We start from the raw sequence: 15,417 nt of genomic DNA, 5'->3' as shown, positions 1-15,417 counted from the left end.
CTCCAGAGCCATCTGGAACGGTCTCTCCCGCGGCACGATACGAGAACAAGCTCAGAGCTATTGGCCACCTCGAGAAAGGATACGGGCAGGGGTTCCGAGTAGTAGCATCATAAGCACCCCCACACTGGTGAAAGCCGCAGAGCAAATGCAAGCAAGTAAAAAGCACGAGCTTTTTTTTTTTTTTTTGCTCTCACACAGCTTGGTAAGGGACAAGCAAAAACAGAAGCAGCGCCAGGCCCTTTTGTCCGTCGTCCAGGGTACCCTTGTCCGAGCGGGAAGAGAAGCTTGGCTGCGCGCATCAGACAATTGCCGGGGTCTTTTTTTCTGGTCTTTTTCTGGCGTCTTTTTCTCTTTGCGCTTTTTATGTCGGACAATAGTGCATGCACCCATCGTCCGTGAAGATGGAACAGGCGGTGCAATGTTCGTATTTTACCAACATGACATGAGGCTAACGCGAAAGCGGTTGTAGCCGAGCCATTTTCTGTTGCTTGCAGTTGATTTATGTACCTTGCCATGCGAAGAGAAGATATTACGTGACTGAGAGGAGACGGAAAGATGCTCAGCTTCATCACCTGTTGCGGCACCTTTTGGAATCGAAGGGGTTTGGAGACACAAGACGAGAACTCGGAGCTGTTTGCTGAAGACTGCATGAAGGCGATGCTGTACCTCAAGTTGTGCCAGGTCTTTACCAGCTGTTAGGGTGATACCTCATTGTAGAGGTGCTAGTCCAGCTCGGGGGACAAGACGACAAGAATGCTTGTTTCCTCCCGACCACGATTGATGCAGTTCTTCTCATGCTCTTCTTCTCTTCGGCGCAAGGCAGTGAGTGCAATACCTCTATGTACCAGAGTTAGAGCCGCCGTTTACATAACCCGCAATCAGTCGATTGATTGGTCTGGTGGTCTAGTGGTATGATTCTCGCTTAGGGTACACCCTACAGCTTGCTTGCGAGAGGTCCCGGGTTCAATCCCCGGCCAGACCCTTTCCTTTTGCTGTTTTTTTGCTTCCTCTTCCTACTCGCTATTTTTTTTAAAGTCTTCTCTCTCTCTACCTTCTCTTTAACTCGCCAATGTATGAATTCCGTGGCAATCGTTGTGGTCCTTGGCGGATATTGTAACAAGCATCCTCCCGCATCAGCCCAACACGTCCACTTAGACAACGTACCTATCTATATATGGATACCTCCTCCTCCTCCTCAACCACATACAGACAGCTAAACAGCAAGGTGAGATCCTCGGCCTTTTTCACCCTGGCAACACAACAACCAATCATCGAGGTTCCTCCAACGAGGCTCCTCCAACGAGGCTCCTCCAACGAGGTTAGTCTCCAGGTCCGCACCCTCTCAGCTCGTATTATACGGATACATTCATCTACATAGTGTCGACTGATGCGAGTCAGTCAACTCGCCATACTCGTACTTTATACCTGGACTTGACTTGACCTGATACCCAGGCTGTGTAGATTACTCGTCCCCCTTCCCTCGTTAAGGATTGCTATCACGGAAACTTCCATTGAAACGAGGCACCTTGGAGATGAGAAATTCATTGCTGATGCCGTAAAAGAGAGGGAAAGAAAACAAAGAAAGGAAGAAAGAAAAAAACAAAAAAAAAAGAATCTGTCCAAGCGCCCTTCCGTCATCACATCCTCGCTCTCCGGATGGAGGAAAGCCTCCATCTCATCTCGGCCTCCTCCGTCGATTCGTCGAAATGCTTCTCCCCCCAGACATGAAATACCCGCGCGTCCCTCCCCTCTGCGTCCTCCCCCTCTGCCTCGTCTCCCTCTGCCTCGTCTCCCTCTCCCTCTCCCTCTCCCTCTCCCTCTGCCTCACTCCATTATCCTCGCCCCAAGCCGCCGCAGCCGCACGAGAAAAAGCTCCAGTCTGTCCATTTCTCGCACCAGCAGCAGCAGCAGCAGCAGCAGCAGCAGCGTTGGCCGTAGTAGTAGCCCCTGAATGCACATGCTGCTGCTGCTGCTGTCGCCGATGAACGTCCTCAATCACGCGCATCCATGTTCGGAGGCGGTTCTCTTCTTGGTGGATGTGTCTGGCAGTGGAGAGGATGCGCTCCGTGATGCTGCTTCGAAGGGGGATGACAGGTGTGCTTGCAGTGGTGTTATTGTTGTTGTTGTTGTTGCTGCTGCTGCTGCTTCTTGATGAGGTGTTGTTTCGAGGCGGGTGGGTGCTGTTCTGCTGGCCTCTTGGACGAGTCTCTGTCTCTCTGGCTTGTCTGCGTTGACTGTGGCTGTCGTTCCTGTCCTCATGGCGGTGATGATCCAGGCCAGCCTGTATATAAGCCACAACCATCAGCCCAGACTTCACCAACAACCACCTCTCTCACCTTCTCCATCCCCAACCACTCATCCGCCTCCATCAGAAAGGATATAAAAAAGGGGGCAAACAAAACAACTCACCTCTCCCCCATCCCTACACCCACACCCACAATATCCCCCCCTCCTCCTCTCCCCACTCCTCCTCACCCAGCTCATAACCTCCTCCTCATCCTCATCCTCATCACCGTCATCATCACTACCACTGCTCTCCCCCCCATCACTCTCACAACTCGACCCACAACTCGAACAACAGCAACAACACCCCGACCCCGAACACTCAGACCCCGACTCCTCCTCCTCCTCCTCCTCCTCCTCCTCCTCCTCCTCCCTCTCCTCCGAAACAAGAACGTACCCGTTCCTCATCGAGTCGCGGCACAGCAGGCGTCGGTGCAGGGCATCGTACAGCCTACTGCTGCCAGCCATTGTAAATCAACAAACAATTTGAAAGCCCTGACGGAGAGATTTGTGAAAGTATATCTTCTCAAAAGGGCGGTCGACAGGATAGAGTATAGGATCTCAAAGGTGTTCAGAGGAGGGGGTCGACAGAATAGAGTATAGTATCTCAAAGATGTCAAGATAGACAAACAAAGCCTATAGTCAAACAGACAGACTCAACAACTACTATCCAAACTCTTCATCTCATCACCGACTTCTCCCCCCTCCTCCTTAAATACCCATCTCAGCCCAACATCGACTCGGCAGCAAAGACCCCCTTGGAGCAAGCAAATTCCATCACGCATCACAACGCTACCAATGTTTGCGTTGCACCTCTCCTCAACCCTCGGCAGCATACACATCAGCACTGTCATACAACCGTCACACAACAACGCTCAAGTCCGGCATCCCTGTGTACCTGCACTCGCTAGGAGTTTGTAGAGTCCATCTTCTGTTGCTGCATCTTCGCATCGTCTCTCATTAATAAATAATATCGTACCAATCATATGCAAGGTAACATGATCTTTCCTTTCCGAGTCATAACACAATGGCAGTCCCATATGATACAGAGCCCTGCAGCTGACCATTACCGCTACTAACCCCTTCTTCCCTCGTCCCTCACTGTGTCCCCTATTCCAATACCCAATTACACAAGGCGGTTCCTGGTGACACAGTCCTGCCTGTCACCAAAAACGCCATGCTGCATCAGTGCTGCCGCTTCTCCCTGCACCCTGCAGACGTCACTCGTGCTCCAGCGCCCTCACAGAAAGCCCTTGGTCATACTAGGAGCTCTGTTCAGGCTGCTGTTTCTCTGAGGAACGTCAATCAGCGTTGAGTCGTCTCCCTCGCTGCCCGTCCGCCAGGTGACGCCTCGGCCGCGGACGCTCCCCACTCCCGCTGCGCCCTTCTCCATACGAAGGCCTTTCCAGCCCTCCAACTCCCGCTCCAGGCGGTGACACTTCTCCTTCTCCTCGCGCAGCTCGCGCTCCGCTCGTCGTGCCGACAGCTGGTTCGTCGATTCCGAGGCCTGCAGCTCATCGATTGTCTTGAGAAGCTTGTCGACCCTGTCGCGCATGCGGTTCACGTCATCCAAGAGCTGCGTGTTTTGCTTGTCCTTGCGCTCAATCTGCGTCTGTAGGTCCTTGACTGTGCGGTCGACGTTCCGGACAGATCGCTGAGACTTGTTTCTCTCTTCTTCTTGGCTATCCAACTGCGACTCAAGCTGGGATGCAGTTAGTACATGAACACTGCTCGGTAGCGAGGGGTTTGAAATCGCAAGACTCTTACCTCTTGGATGCGCTTGTGCAAGAACTTGATGTCTTGGCTGCCGCTCGAGTAGCCCTTGGTTTCGAGGTCGACCAGCTTGAGCTGGGCCTCGCTCAGGCTCTTCTCCAGCGCCGTCTTCTGCTTCTGCAAGCCCGCGGCATTCTCCCGCTCGGCTGCGACATCCTTTTGAATCTCAATCACCAGGGCCTCGGCTCGTCGCATCTTCTCCACTGCCGCTAGGGCAATGTCCTCCTGTCGAGCAAGGCTAGACTTGAGGTTCAGAATCTCCTTGTCCATGCCCGCTGCATCGCGCAGCGACGGGCTTCCGCCCTTGACCAGCTCGTCAAAGCCTGCCTTGGCTTCTTCGAGACGGGCTTCAAGGCCCTTCTTCTCCCGCATGAGCAGGTCGCGCTCGGTAGTGATCTCGTCCACGCTCGATCGAAGAGTCCGCACTTGCGACAGCAGGGAAACAATCTTGCTCTGTGCCTCGTTATGCGCGCTGACCGCTTCGTCTCGCGATGAGGCAACGTCGACCAGCGTAGATTCCAGTCGAGCCTTCTCCTTGGACCACGTAGAGCTGTTGAGCACCTCGTCGTCCCACTTGGACCTCAGCTCGTCGAGTTCCTCCCGAAGTCTGGTGATTTCTGCCTGCTTGAACAGCTTCTCCTCGCGAGCGAGATCCAGCTCCTTGGCAAGTGTGGCAAATTCGGCCTGGTACTTCTTGCGGGTTTGCTCCATGCTCGATTCCTTGTCCTCGATCTCCATGGCCCTTTGGTTGCGGTAGTCTTCCAGTTCGTGCTGAAGGCGTTTCTTGGCCTGTGTCGCGGCCTCCAGGTCGGTCGACAGGTCTTCCACCCTTCCTTCAAGACGATGGTTCTGTCCCTGCAGGTCTTCGATGAGGGCGTCCATCCGCTGTCTCTCGGACATGACCTCGGCGTACGTGTCCTCAGCCTCCTTGGCTTGTGATTTGGCAAACTGCTCAGCTCTTGTCGCCTTCAGGACAGCAATCTCAGCCTGCTCGAGCTTGCTGAAGTACTCATCCGCTCGGCTCCTGTACATCTCCAGGCTGGAGGTCACGTCGGCGAGTCTCGATGTTTCTGCGTCGAGTCGAATCTGGAGGTCGGTAAACTCTTGCAAGAGCTGGCTTCGGCTTTGAGCCTCCTGCTCGCGCGCAGCCGTCATTTCCTGAAGGTCAGACTTTGCATCCCGGAGCTCAACTTCCAGCTTCGCCCGATCGTGGCGCATCTTGTCAAAGTGAGCCTTGACCTCGGTCAATTCCGCAACAGCATCCTTGTGGCTATGCAGCAGGGACTTGCGTGCTTCCTCCTGGCTGTTGAAGATATCCAAAAGTTCCTCGTGAGAGCGCGTTTGGATATCCCGCAGAGAGAGCTCGCCGGCCCGCATGCTCTTCTCCAAAGCAGCCACTTTCTTCGCAGAGTCGTCCAGCATGTCATGAAGGCGGTTGTTGGCCTTTTCCAGCTTCTGCACTCGCAAGACGGACGCCTCGTCTTCGTAAGCATCATCTGGTCCCGAGTTTCGGTCGAGTTGGCTCTGGAGCTGTCGGTTCTGCATTTGAGCCAACTGCAGCTGGCTCTGGAGCTCCTCGATTTCGGCCCGCATTTCGAAGCCGTTTCTGATGTCCGATGTGCCAAAGCCTCGCTCAGACAGCGTCAAATCCTGGGAATTGGCGTCCTGGAAGCGCCGGCCAGCACCAATGCCGTTGGAATTGGAATGCAGGCCCGCCTTTGTTGGCTTCTTCATGCCAGGAGAGCCTTGGAAGGGCGCCTCGTTTGGATGTAATTCGGCAAGCGACGGCCGGCTGGGACTCTCGTTCCTCAAGGCCCTCATCTCGTTGAGCTGGCTTTCCGCGTTTGTCCTGGCGACTGTCTGAACCCGCAGTTTCTGCTGCAGCTCCTCGACCATTCGAACGAGGTCGAAATTCTTGAGCAGGGCTTTCTCGCTGCTCGAGTTTGACTGGGGCACTTGCACCTCGGGATCAACCATCTTCAGTGCCTTGAGCATTTGAGCTCTCATATCCTCCAGTTCTTTGTCTCGTGAGTCTATCGACGCTTGCAGTGTGCGTACGGTGGACTGTGTCTGGTTCCGCAGCTGTCTCTCCGATTCAAGCAGTCGGTTGGCTTCCGCCAGCTGAACGGTGAAATTGGAAGAAGCCTTCTCTGCGGTCCTACTAGCCTTCGCTTCCCTCGCAACCTCGTGGTTTAAGTCTTCCAGGTTGAGATGGAGCTTCTCCAGCTTCTTCTCCAGAGTCGCAATGTTGAGCTGGGCCTCGCCGAGCTGCTTGTTGAGCTTTGCGTTCTGTTCTTCGAGCTTCGCCTTTTCTCCACGAAGCGATATGAGCTGGCTCCGAGAGGCTTCCGTTGCGCGAGAGCTGGATCTGGCGATTTCCAGCCCTTTTTGCTGCAGCTTGTTGAGCAGCGTCTTGTTGTCGTTTTCTGATGCGACAAGTCGGCTCTTGATAGTGTTGAGCTCGCGCTCCATTCTCTCCTTTGCCTGGTCATTCTTCAGTCCAAACTCTCCAGAGGTGAGAATGAGTTTGTTGAGCTCTTCGACTTGGCGATTGAGCTTGGTGCACTCATCTTCAAACCAGCGGAGACGTTCCTGAGCGGCATCCAGATCCTTTCGCAAGCTATTCTCTCTTTCACGAGCTGCCTTGGAAGCTTGCCGTTCACCGGCCATTTCCGCCTGCAGACGAGCCTCTTCGGCTTCAGTTTTGGCCACGCGTAGCTTACGAATCTCGTCCCTGGCATCGTCTCGCTCTTTTTCAAATGCAGCCCGTGCCTCCAAGGCGCGCCTCAAGGTATCTTGCTGAACGTACATTTCCTTCTCGATGATGATCTTGGCGTCGTTCAGGCGATCAAATTCGTCCTTGAGGGCCTGGTACTTGTGCTCTCCAAGCAGCAAGACGTCATCGCGGGACTGTCGCTCTCTGCTCAGTTCCATCTGCGTCTTATATAGCTCGTCCTGGAGATCCTTGATTTGAGATTCGAGAACCTTGCGGTTCTTCTCAGCCTGTGCGTCCTCAGAAAGCCTCGTCTCGAGAAGAACCTTGGCGTCCTGAGCCTCGCGCTCCAGCTGTGTCTGCTTGGATCTCAGCGCCACCAATTCGGCTTGGACATCGCGGAATCTGGCGGCATTCTTCTCCATATCTTCCGTAAGAGCCCGTTTCTGCTCCTCGAGGCTTCGCCGCTCGGCTTCTGATTTTCGCTTGTCGTCACGCAGCAATGCTAGCTCGCTTTCCTTTGATCGAACAAGATCTTCGTAATCTGTCGACGTCTTGGACAGCTCCGCAAGCTGCTCGTGTACTTCCTGATTCTCTCGAGCAAGACGAGCCTCTCGCACTTTGGCTGCGTCAAGGTCTTTCTGCGCGGTGAATAGCTTGACCTCGAGGTCCTGGTCCAGCTTGAGCAGCTTGTCCTCCAAATCCTTGGATTTTCGATCCTTGAGATCCAATTGGCTCTGAAGCATCTTGATCTCACCCTCCATGGCGATTTCTCTGTCGGAATGCTCAGACTGCCTCTGAGATAAGTCATGAATGGCCGTTTCGAGCTCCGTTGCCCTGGCTGACAAGCGTGTCTTCTCTTCTTCGAGCCTAGAGATGAGAGAAGCCGCCTGTTCAAGCTGGGCGCGATACTTTTCCACTTCCTGCTCGGCCCGGTTCTTCGCTTCCATCAGGCTGTCCAGCTGGTCCTCCAATCGCTCTTGGTCTTCCAGGGCGCCTGCAAGCTTTTCTTCCAACTCGTCTTCGCGATCCTGAAGACGCATAAAGATCTCTTCCTTGTCCAGGGCAAGGGCGCGCTCGCTCTCCAGGGTCTTCTGGATACGGGCAATCTCAGCTTGGCAATTCCTCCTCTCATCCTCTAGTTTCTGACGATTCTCCTGCTCGAGGCGCATCTTGTCGTTTAGGTCTTTGATCATGGCATCCCTCTTCTTCACTTCAGCTGCAGTCCTAGTAGCGCCGAGGAGAGGTCTCATCTTGACAATGAGCTGCCACCAGGGATTGCCGACAAGATCGAGGTACACCTGGAAGTTCCTTTGGATGATCCTGGTGGCCTCCGTGCGGAAGAGCCTTTTGTGGGCTGCGCGACGACGAATGTATCCCCTGGCCACCGATTGGAATCGAGCCATGATCTGTGTGATCAGGGCATCGCGCTGCTCTTCCAGCTCGGCTAGAAGACCGGCGCGGAAGAAGACCTTTGTGAGACCGACCCGGTACATGGTCTTGTCGAGACTGAGCCTCTCCAGCATCAGTGAAGCAACAACTTGGCCATCCGAATGCCCCTTTGGTATATCCGGGCAAAGGACTTCGTAGCGCTGTCGAAATTCGGTAAACGGCAATCGATTGGGAAAGCCGGTTCGCGCAATACGAATACCCTCCAGCACGCCATTGCATCGGAGCTGATCTAGAACAAGCAGCTTGTCAAACAGTTTTGGTCGCTTCTTGTAGTTTGGCAGTATGCAACGGACGAAATGAGGGTGCGTAGATTGAAGCTGAGACATTAGGTTGTGAAGCTGCTCTTTGTGTCTCTGGGCCACGGTTCGGAAGAGGCCCTTCTTGACACGACTCCGCCGGCCGCCGTGGTCGTCGTCGGAATCGGCACAGTCCACAAACAGATTTGCAATGTGCTCGTCTGTCGAAGCTGCCAACAAGCGTGTGATGTTATTATTGAGGGGGTCTTTGTTCTTTTCGAGCCAGTCCTCCGTGGAGTACTCAACCTCGGCAGCATAGTGGGTGAGAATGAATCCCTGGCCGAGTCGAGAGGGGCGGTATTTCGTAGACTTCTTGTCCCATAGGTGGTTCAGCTTCTCCGTGAAGGATTTGTCTGTCGCTTTGGGCATCACACAGTCCTCGTCCAGGCAAGAGAAGATTCCTATTGGGTTCGGCAGCTCAATCAAGTCAATAGTTGGTTGAAGGTCTCGGCCGAAATCAATAAACTGCCACTCAATCTGCTCGCGAGCATACTCTTCCTGTTCAAGGACAAACATGTGGTGGTTGAAAAACTGCTGGAGCTTCTCGTTTGAATAGTTGATCAGGAGTTGCTCAAAGCTGTTCTTTTCGAAGATTTCGAAACCAGCAATATCAAGGACTCCGATGAATCGAGAGTCTTCCAGGCCCATCCCGGTGCGATCGAGCTGGCGGTTGATCCGCGCGACAAGATCACCAAATCCTCGTTCATATATACCCTTTGCCAGAGCATCCAGGCTGAGTCGGACCTGTTCGGGAGTTTGGACTTTCTCAACCCATTCGCGTCCAGCCTTCACCTTGGGATGCAAGAGGCCCTGGAGGAACGGCTCGAGTGGCACGCCGAGGAGCTTGCAGACCTTTGCGGCCTGCAGCTTGGCATCCGAAGCCAGCCTGGCTTGGTCTGCGCTTCGGCTCTCCTTGACAACATCAATGTTTCCCAGGTGCAGTACCGCAGCAATTGTGCTGAGAATTGACAGCTGATCCTTGTCGGAGAAACCGATAACGCCAAAGGCCTCCAGAAGCGCGTTCCACTCCTCCTGGTCAGATACTCCAGCCACGCTATCGTGTCCGTTGCGAGTATACGCAAAATCACCGATATCAAGTCCGTCCAACAGCAGATCTCTTCTGAGCTTCGAATCCGCTCCTTTCAGGATCTGGTAAAAGATGTGATAGTTCCTCTCTTGCGCATTAACCCTGACAACCCTCGACTTTTCTAGTAGGTACCAGTCGATGAACGCTCCAGTAATCGCGCCGTCTCGACTGAACTCGATTCGGATAAACTTGCCGAATCGCGAAGAGTTGTTGTTTCTCACTGTCTGAGCATTACCAAAGGCTTCCAGGATAGGGTTGGCTCGAAGAATCTGCTCCGACAGGTTCGTGTGTCGAGATTGGTTCTTCACTGGAGACTGGGATTGCGCAACGGCCGCCAGATACTGAATGACCTTTTTCGTGTTCTCCGTCTTTCCAGCACCAGATTCACCGGTGACTAGGATACTCTGGTTGTGGCCTTCGTCGACTAGATTTCGAAACGCCTCGTCGGCCATGGCAAAGATGTGAGGCTTCGTGTCGTCACGGCTCCGCCCCTTGTACATGTTTATATAGTCGTTGGAGTATATCGGTAGGGGGCAGTATGGATTGACCGTAACCAGGAACAGGCCCGAGTAAGTGTATATCAGATCTGACTGGTATCGCGTGTGCAGGTTGTGGACGACCGACGCCTCGTTCAAATGGGTCAACTCGGCCATATCGTTTGCCTTATCGAACTTGGCGGGGTTCACTTTATCAACGCTCTCAGCATCGACTTCTCGTTGCTACAAGCCCGCGTCAGCATCAAATGGTAGGCCATCATGGCCAGAAGAGGTAACTCACAGCTCCATTGTCAGTCTGCACCAGGATTTTGTTGCCCTCCAGTTCCTCAATGACCCAGCCCTTGACGAAAGCTTCCTGTGGATCTTTAAGCCACACATATCGCTTGCCGGAGAAGTCGTTCTCGCCCTCAATACTCTTGACAGCATCTTGGTTCTGCCTCAGGTCCTCCTCCTCCTTGATGAAGGACGGAGCAAAGGTGCTTGTATTCGAGCTCGTCCCTGACCGCGAGTCCGTTCGATGCTGTCTTGATACGATTCCAGCTGGAGCAATCGCTGTGCCAAAAGAACTGTTGGCCCTGGGCCGTGAAGTTGAGGCCGTGGATGCTGTAGAGGCTGTAGAGGCTGTGGATGGCGGTGTCGACACGCTGGGCGAGATCGATGGCGAGGCGAAGAGGACGGATTTTGGCCTTCCCGAGGGGGGCATTGCCTGTGAGGGAGAAGCATTTCTTGCGAACGGATTGCTCCGGCGCTGCCCCGAGCCGTTCGTGGGAAATGACATTGTTGGTTGTAGTCGAAGGACTCAAGGCCAACACATGCCGATATACTGCTTGCGTTGTTGTTGACCCGTCCTACTTTTGTTTGCTTGAAGCTGCCGCGTAGCCGCAAAAGTGTAAGAGGCGAAACGAGTGTCTTGCTGAGGCCTAGGTCGAAAAGAAACAATAAGTACAAGAAAGATGCATTGGCTTGGGTCGGAATCGAGGCGTCACCTAAACAGACACAATCAACAATAAGTGCGGTGACCATTGGGGGGAGCTCCGTAATTGTGTACATACAGCTAACAGCACCTGGTTGCTGGGCAAGGCACCCCGCGAAAGTAAACAGAGCGATTTCACGTGACTTAACAATCGCGATAACAAGGAGTTGGAGATGCGCCAGTCCCGGTCAGGCTTAGCCTTGCCGTGGCCACAGCGGTGCTGCAGTACGTACCGCATTACCTAAGCCGGCGTCCCGATCTCTTCTCGCCAAACGAAATTGTCCTTTCATCCCACATGGCCATTCATCGCGTCAATCCTCTCTCCGCTCCGCAGACGACGGCTGGGCTCAGCGTGTGAAACAATCTTGAGCTGCTTCGCTGCTCAGTGACGCTCCAGGCTTTAGATTGCGCTTTTCTCCTTAGTCCGCTCCAGGTTGGGCATCTCCGGCTCTGCCACTGCCAGCTTGTCCTGCCCTCGACATTTTCTCATCCTTCGACCTCGATCTCATCAGCGAATCCTACAAGGCCCTTACGAGGCACACACTTCCCCCGGCACTTATTCGCACATCGCAACGCTCTGCCAACCAGCAACCGTCTCTCGCCTCTACAGTACATTGAGCTTGTACGCCTACTGGTCATTGCCCGGACTCGGTTAGCAATGGCTCAATCAGGTTACGGGTACGACTACGACCCATTACACAGCTATCCTCCGCAGGCTCCGTATGCGCATCAGCCGTATCATCCTACCTATCCGGTTCCAGCGAATAGCTATCCAAATGGCGCGGTGCGAACCATTGTACACAGCGAACCGGCTCCGAGAGATGCTTATAATCATCACAATATGATTCCTGGGCTGGCTTTGAACTTCTCGCAGAACACGACACAGTGGCAAGACGGCTGGACAAATCAGCAGCAGCCCGCGTTTGGGCCCGGACAGCCCACTACTGTTGAAGAGAATGTTGCTACGCAACAGACTGATGTGAGTGAGGAAGGTGAGGTCAGCGAAGGCGAGTTGGAAGATGTCTATGAGCCAAGGGACGCTGAGGTCGTCGACGGCCCGTCATACATACATAGAGATGCAGGCAATTACTCCGGATTGAACAATACAAACGGCAGGCAGGTGGCTGGTGATCCCTCAGCCGTCTTGTCGGCCGGTAAGTGATTACCATACGTCACAATTTCTGGTCCCTTGCTAATCGAGTATTCCTAGGTCGAGATCGCTCAGGTTCATATTCACCTTACCTTTCGCCTCAAGAAATCGACCACCATTCTTCCGACGGTGAGTTCCGTCAATACGGGGCACTATGGATTGCTCCAATGACTAACTCTCATCATCAGAACCCCGATCGAACAATGCCACTCGTCAAGAAGTAGCACAGCCGGCCGCCAAGATGAACGGAGAGGAACGATCCATTCCCAGCTCACCGCACGTCAAGAGCGTTGCTGCGGCACGAAAACAGGCCCGGGATGCCATTCTGCGGCTATGGCCATTGAACGTACGATATGAGGACTATGTCAATGAGGGAATCGACAAGTCCATACTGGACGGCCTCTTCGAGGAGCTGGGGTTTGATATAGACGCAGCAGGCAATGCTGCAGCTGCAGCTGCAGCTGCCACGTCTGGCCACGACAAAGCGCCGACCTTGGGGCCACAAGACGGATCGGCGCACACCAGCAGCAGCCATCAGCGACACGAAGCCGAAGGGGCCCCGTCAAGCGCAGCGGCAAAGGAGAAGCCAGCAAAGGACAAGCCAGCAAAAGACAAGTCAGCAAAAGACAAGTCAGAAGAACGCAAGGATCGCATTGCGCGGCTCCTAGCTGCCAAGGGCTCAAAACCGAGCGCTCCATCAACGGCTGCGCCTCCAGCTTCTACCAAGGCATCCGCATCCGTACCAGCCTCAGCTCCCTCGCCAGCCGCGAAGCCGCAACGTTCAACAAGGACCCAGTCCGAGAAGTCTAAGCTTTTGCATCAGAAGATGGAGGCTCTGCGAAAAGCTCGTGAACTCGAGGCGCGAGGACAAAAGCGCCCGCATTCAGACGGACCACCTCATCAAGCCCACCAAGTGCAGGGCAAGGCCAATGATGCTACAGCAACAGCCTCGCTCGATACGACCACCTCACGGGAACGTACGCCAGCCCAAAGCGCCAGCCCAAATGGTCAACCTCCGTCTATTCCGGGTCTTTTTCTCTCTTCAACGCCGCAGCCTCCACACTCTACGAAGCCGTTGAGTTTGGAGCGCTCGGCCTCTACGGGCATGGTGGATTCCAACCCAAGGCCCGTTAAGCGTCCGTTTGGCCAGACTAGGAAGCCTATCCCATTCCTCATTGATGTTAGCGACGACGAGGATGATGCCGAAATGGACATTGACTCTCCTGAGCAAAATACAACAGTGCTAGCGACAAGAACACATCCGGCGCTCAAGTCTACAATGTCTCTTCGTACCATTCCGTCTGTTGCCGATAGTGCGGTTGCAGCACAACAATACTCGAGCCCTATGACCACGCCTCCTGGCGTTGGCAGCGACAACAATGCCGCGAAAGACAACTTGGACAACATGACCAAGAAGATCGAAGCCATGAAGAGAAGAATCGCAGAGGCTGAGGCGCGTAAGAAAGCAAAGCAGTCCCAACCAGATTCACCAGCTCTTCCAGCGATGAATGGCGATTCCACCAGTGGCACTTTCGAGACTACCATCAACAGCAAGGCTACGGGTCTGCCTGTATCCTTGTCCATCGAATGCCAGGACCTGCCACGCTCAACGCCTCCAATGTCAGACCCATCCCCAGGGCTGCCTCGGTTGTCCGAAGCGAGTCCCCAGAGTGGAAACGAACGACACCGCAGTCGCTCTCGTGCGGCTAGCGAGCGCCTCCCAATCATTGAAGCCCGCCGCCGAGAGCAGCAGCTCAAGCTGCAGCTCTTGCAGGCTCAGATTGCGAACATCCAACGTGAGATTCAACAAAGTCTTGAAGAAGAGGAGAAGTTGAAGGAGGACGTTGATGTAGTATCGAGCAGCGAAGAAACGCAAGAGCCCCAAGGTAAGCTTGATCCGCCGGTTGCAAAATGACCCCAAGCTAACTCCTGTTCTTTGATCAAGCCTTGTCTCCAGCTAAGCCATCAAGTCCTTCTTCACCCCCGACAGACGCCATGGACATTGCGAGCATATCTTCGCAACACAACGTTGCTGCTCGACAAGAGCGCGAGGCGTCGACACATCAACTTGAGGATTCCCAATACGAGCAGCAGCCCGACTCTCTCATTGCTAAGCAGACGGAACACGTGCTATCAGCCAGTGAAGTGACCACAACCCAAGCGGCAATTACAACTGCTGTAGTCGTTGATGACGCAGGCCAGGAGCCTGATCAAACCGGTGTCTCGATGCAAGACGAGGACGCCACCGCCGCACTGGTAGAGGAGACGGTAGAGGGGACACAAACTGCCGCCATATCGGAAGCTGGTGAGGCCAACGACGCAGAAGACGGATCAGACGGCTACGAACCTCCAGACGCCGAATTATCTAGCCCCTCGGCAGGATCCTTGCGAGCTTCAACCCCCTTCAGCCCTGCGCCTGCTGACCTGGCTTCGTTCTCCGAAGTGGGCACGAGTGGTCTGCAGGATCAAGAAAAGGCGTCAGAAACTACTGCCGCACGACAGATATCTGCGGTTCAAGAGGATACGGCTTCTGAAAGCGGAAGAGAAGTAGACGTTTCCCTGCGCATGGAGGGCCGACCCATTTCTCTAATAACTCAACAGGTTGACCAAGTAAGTGAGGCAGTGGCGGCGCCGGCGCCAGCCCCAGTCCCGGCCTCTGATGCACCTCAGACCACATTCGTACCGTATGAGTCGCCCCTTCGATACTTCCACGCATATCGTTTCCATCCCGAGTATTCCAAAACCGTCTCAGGCGGCCTTCGCTCTTTAACATACAGCAATAAGATAGACGTGAAGCACCAGCTGTGCCCCGACGAGCTGTTCAATAAGAACTGCTCGAGGGGCAAAGAGTGCGAGTTTCAGCATTTCGAGGATATGAAAGCACCGGGTATGTATATCCTAGGGCAAGGTGCTCCTGCTCTTGCGAGCTTTTGCATAGAGAACGCTGACATGGCGGGTGTACGATGCTCAAGATGACCAAATCCTCCTCCAGCTCGGCGCTCACGGCGAGTTTGACGAGTCGAGGAAGAACGAGTACGTCAACGGGCTGAAGCTCCTCTTGACGGATTTCCGCAACCGCAAAGTCAAGGACTTTCAGACCATCAGCCAGGGCATTATTGACTACCGAGCCCAGTTCCTCGGAGACAAGAGCAAGATCCTCCCCCTGGGCAGCGTTACGATCTGACGTGACCTT

At 54.2% G+C, this 15,417-nt stretch overlaps 3 protein-coding genes across 3 annotated transcripts; 1 reads left to right on the top strand and 2 right to left on the bottom strand.

Annotated features, from left to right (window-relative positions):
* Window positions 1–1,675: 1,675 nt before the first annotated feature.
* CCMA1212_007194 (uncharacterized protein) lies at window positions 1,676–2,751 on the bottom strand (the record flags this gene model as incomplete). The annotated part of the gene is made up of 2 exons (XM_073704368.1): window positions 1,676–2,311; window positions 2,410–2,751. The coding sequence occupies 2 exons, from the start codon at window positions 2,749–2,751 to the stop codon at window positions 1,676–1,678; spliced, it is 978 nt and encodes a 325-aa protein (XP_073556947.1).
* A 772-nt stretch (window positions 2,752–3,523) lies between these two features.
* On the bottom strand, window positions 3,524–10,879 carry CCMA1212_007193 (Myosin type-2 heavy chain 1; the record flags this gene model as incomplete). The annotated part of the gene is made up of 3 exons (XM_073704367.1): window positions 3,524–3,985; window positions 4,051–10,323; window positions 10,382–10,879. The coding sequence occupies 3 exons, from the start codon at window positions 10,877–10,879 to the stop codon at window positions 3,524–3,526; spliced, it is 7,233 nt and encodes a 2,410-aa protein (XP_073556948.1).
* An 853-nt stretch (window positions 10,880–11,732) lies between these two features.
* Window positions 11,733–15,408, top strand: CCMA1212_007192 (uncharacterized protein; the record flags this gene model as incomplete). The annotated part of the gene is made up of 5 exons (XM_073704366.1): window positions 11,733–12,228; window positions 12,285–12,353; window positions 12,413–14,110; window positions 14,170–15,111; window positions 15,197–15,408. 5 exons carry the CDS (start codon window positions 11,733–11,735, stop codon window positions 15,406–15,408), a joined length of 3,417 nt encoding a protein of 1,138 aa, XP_073556949.1.
* Window positions 15,409–15,417: the final 9 nt, after the last annotated feature.

This window comes from Trichoderma ghanense (genome assembly GCF_004382785.1).
Source record: "Trichoderma ghanense strain CCMA-1212 chromosome Unknown scaffold_9, whole genome shotgun sequence".
In the NCBI taxonomy this organism is placed as follows: Eukaryota; Fungi; Ascomycota; class Sordariomycetes; order Hypocreales; family Hypocreaceae; genus Trichoderma; species Trichoderma ghanense.
Note: the sequence above shows the minus strand (reverse complement) of the source record. Positions and strands in the feature narration are given on the sequence as shown.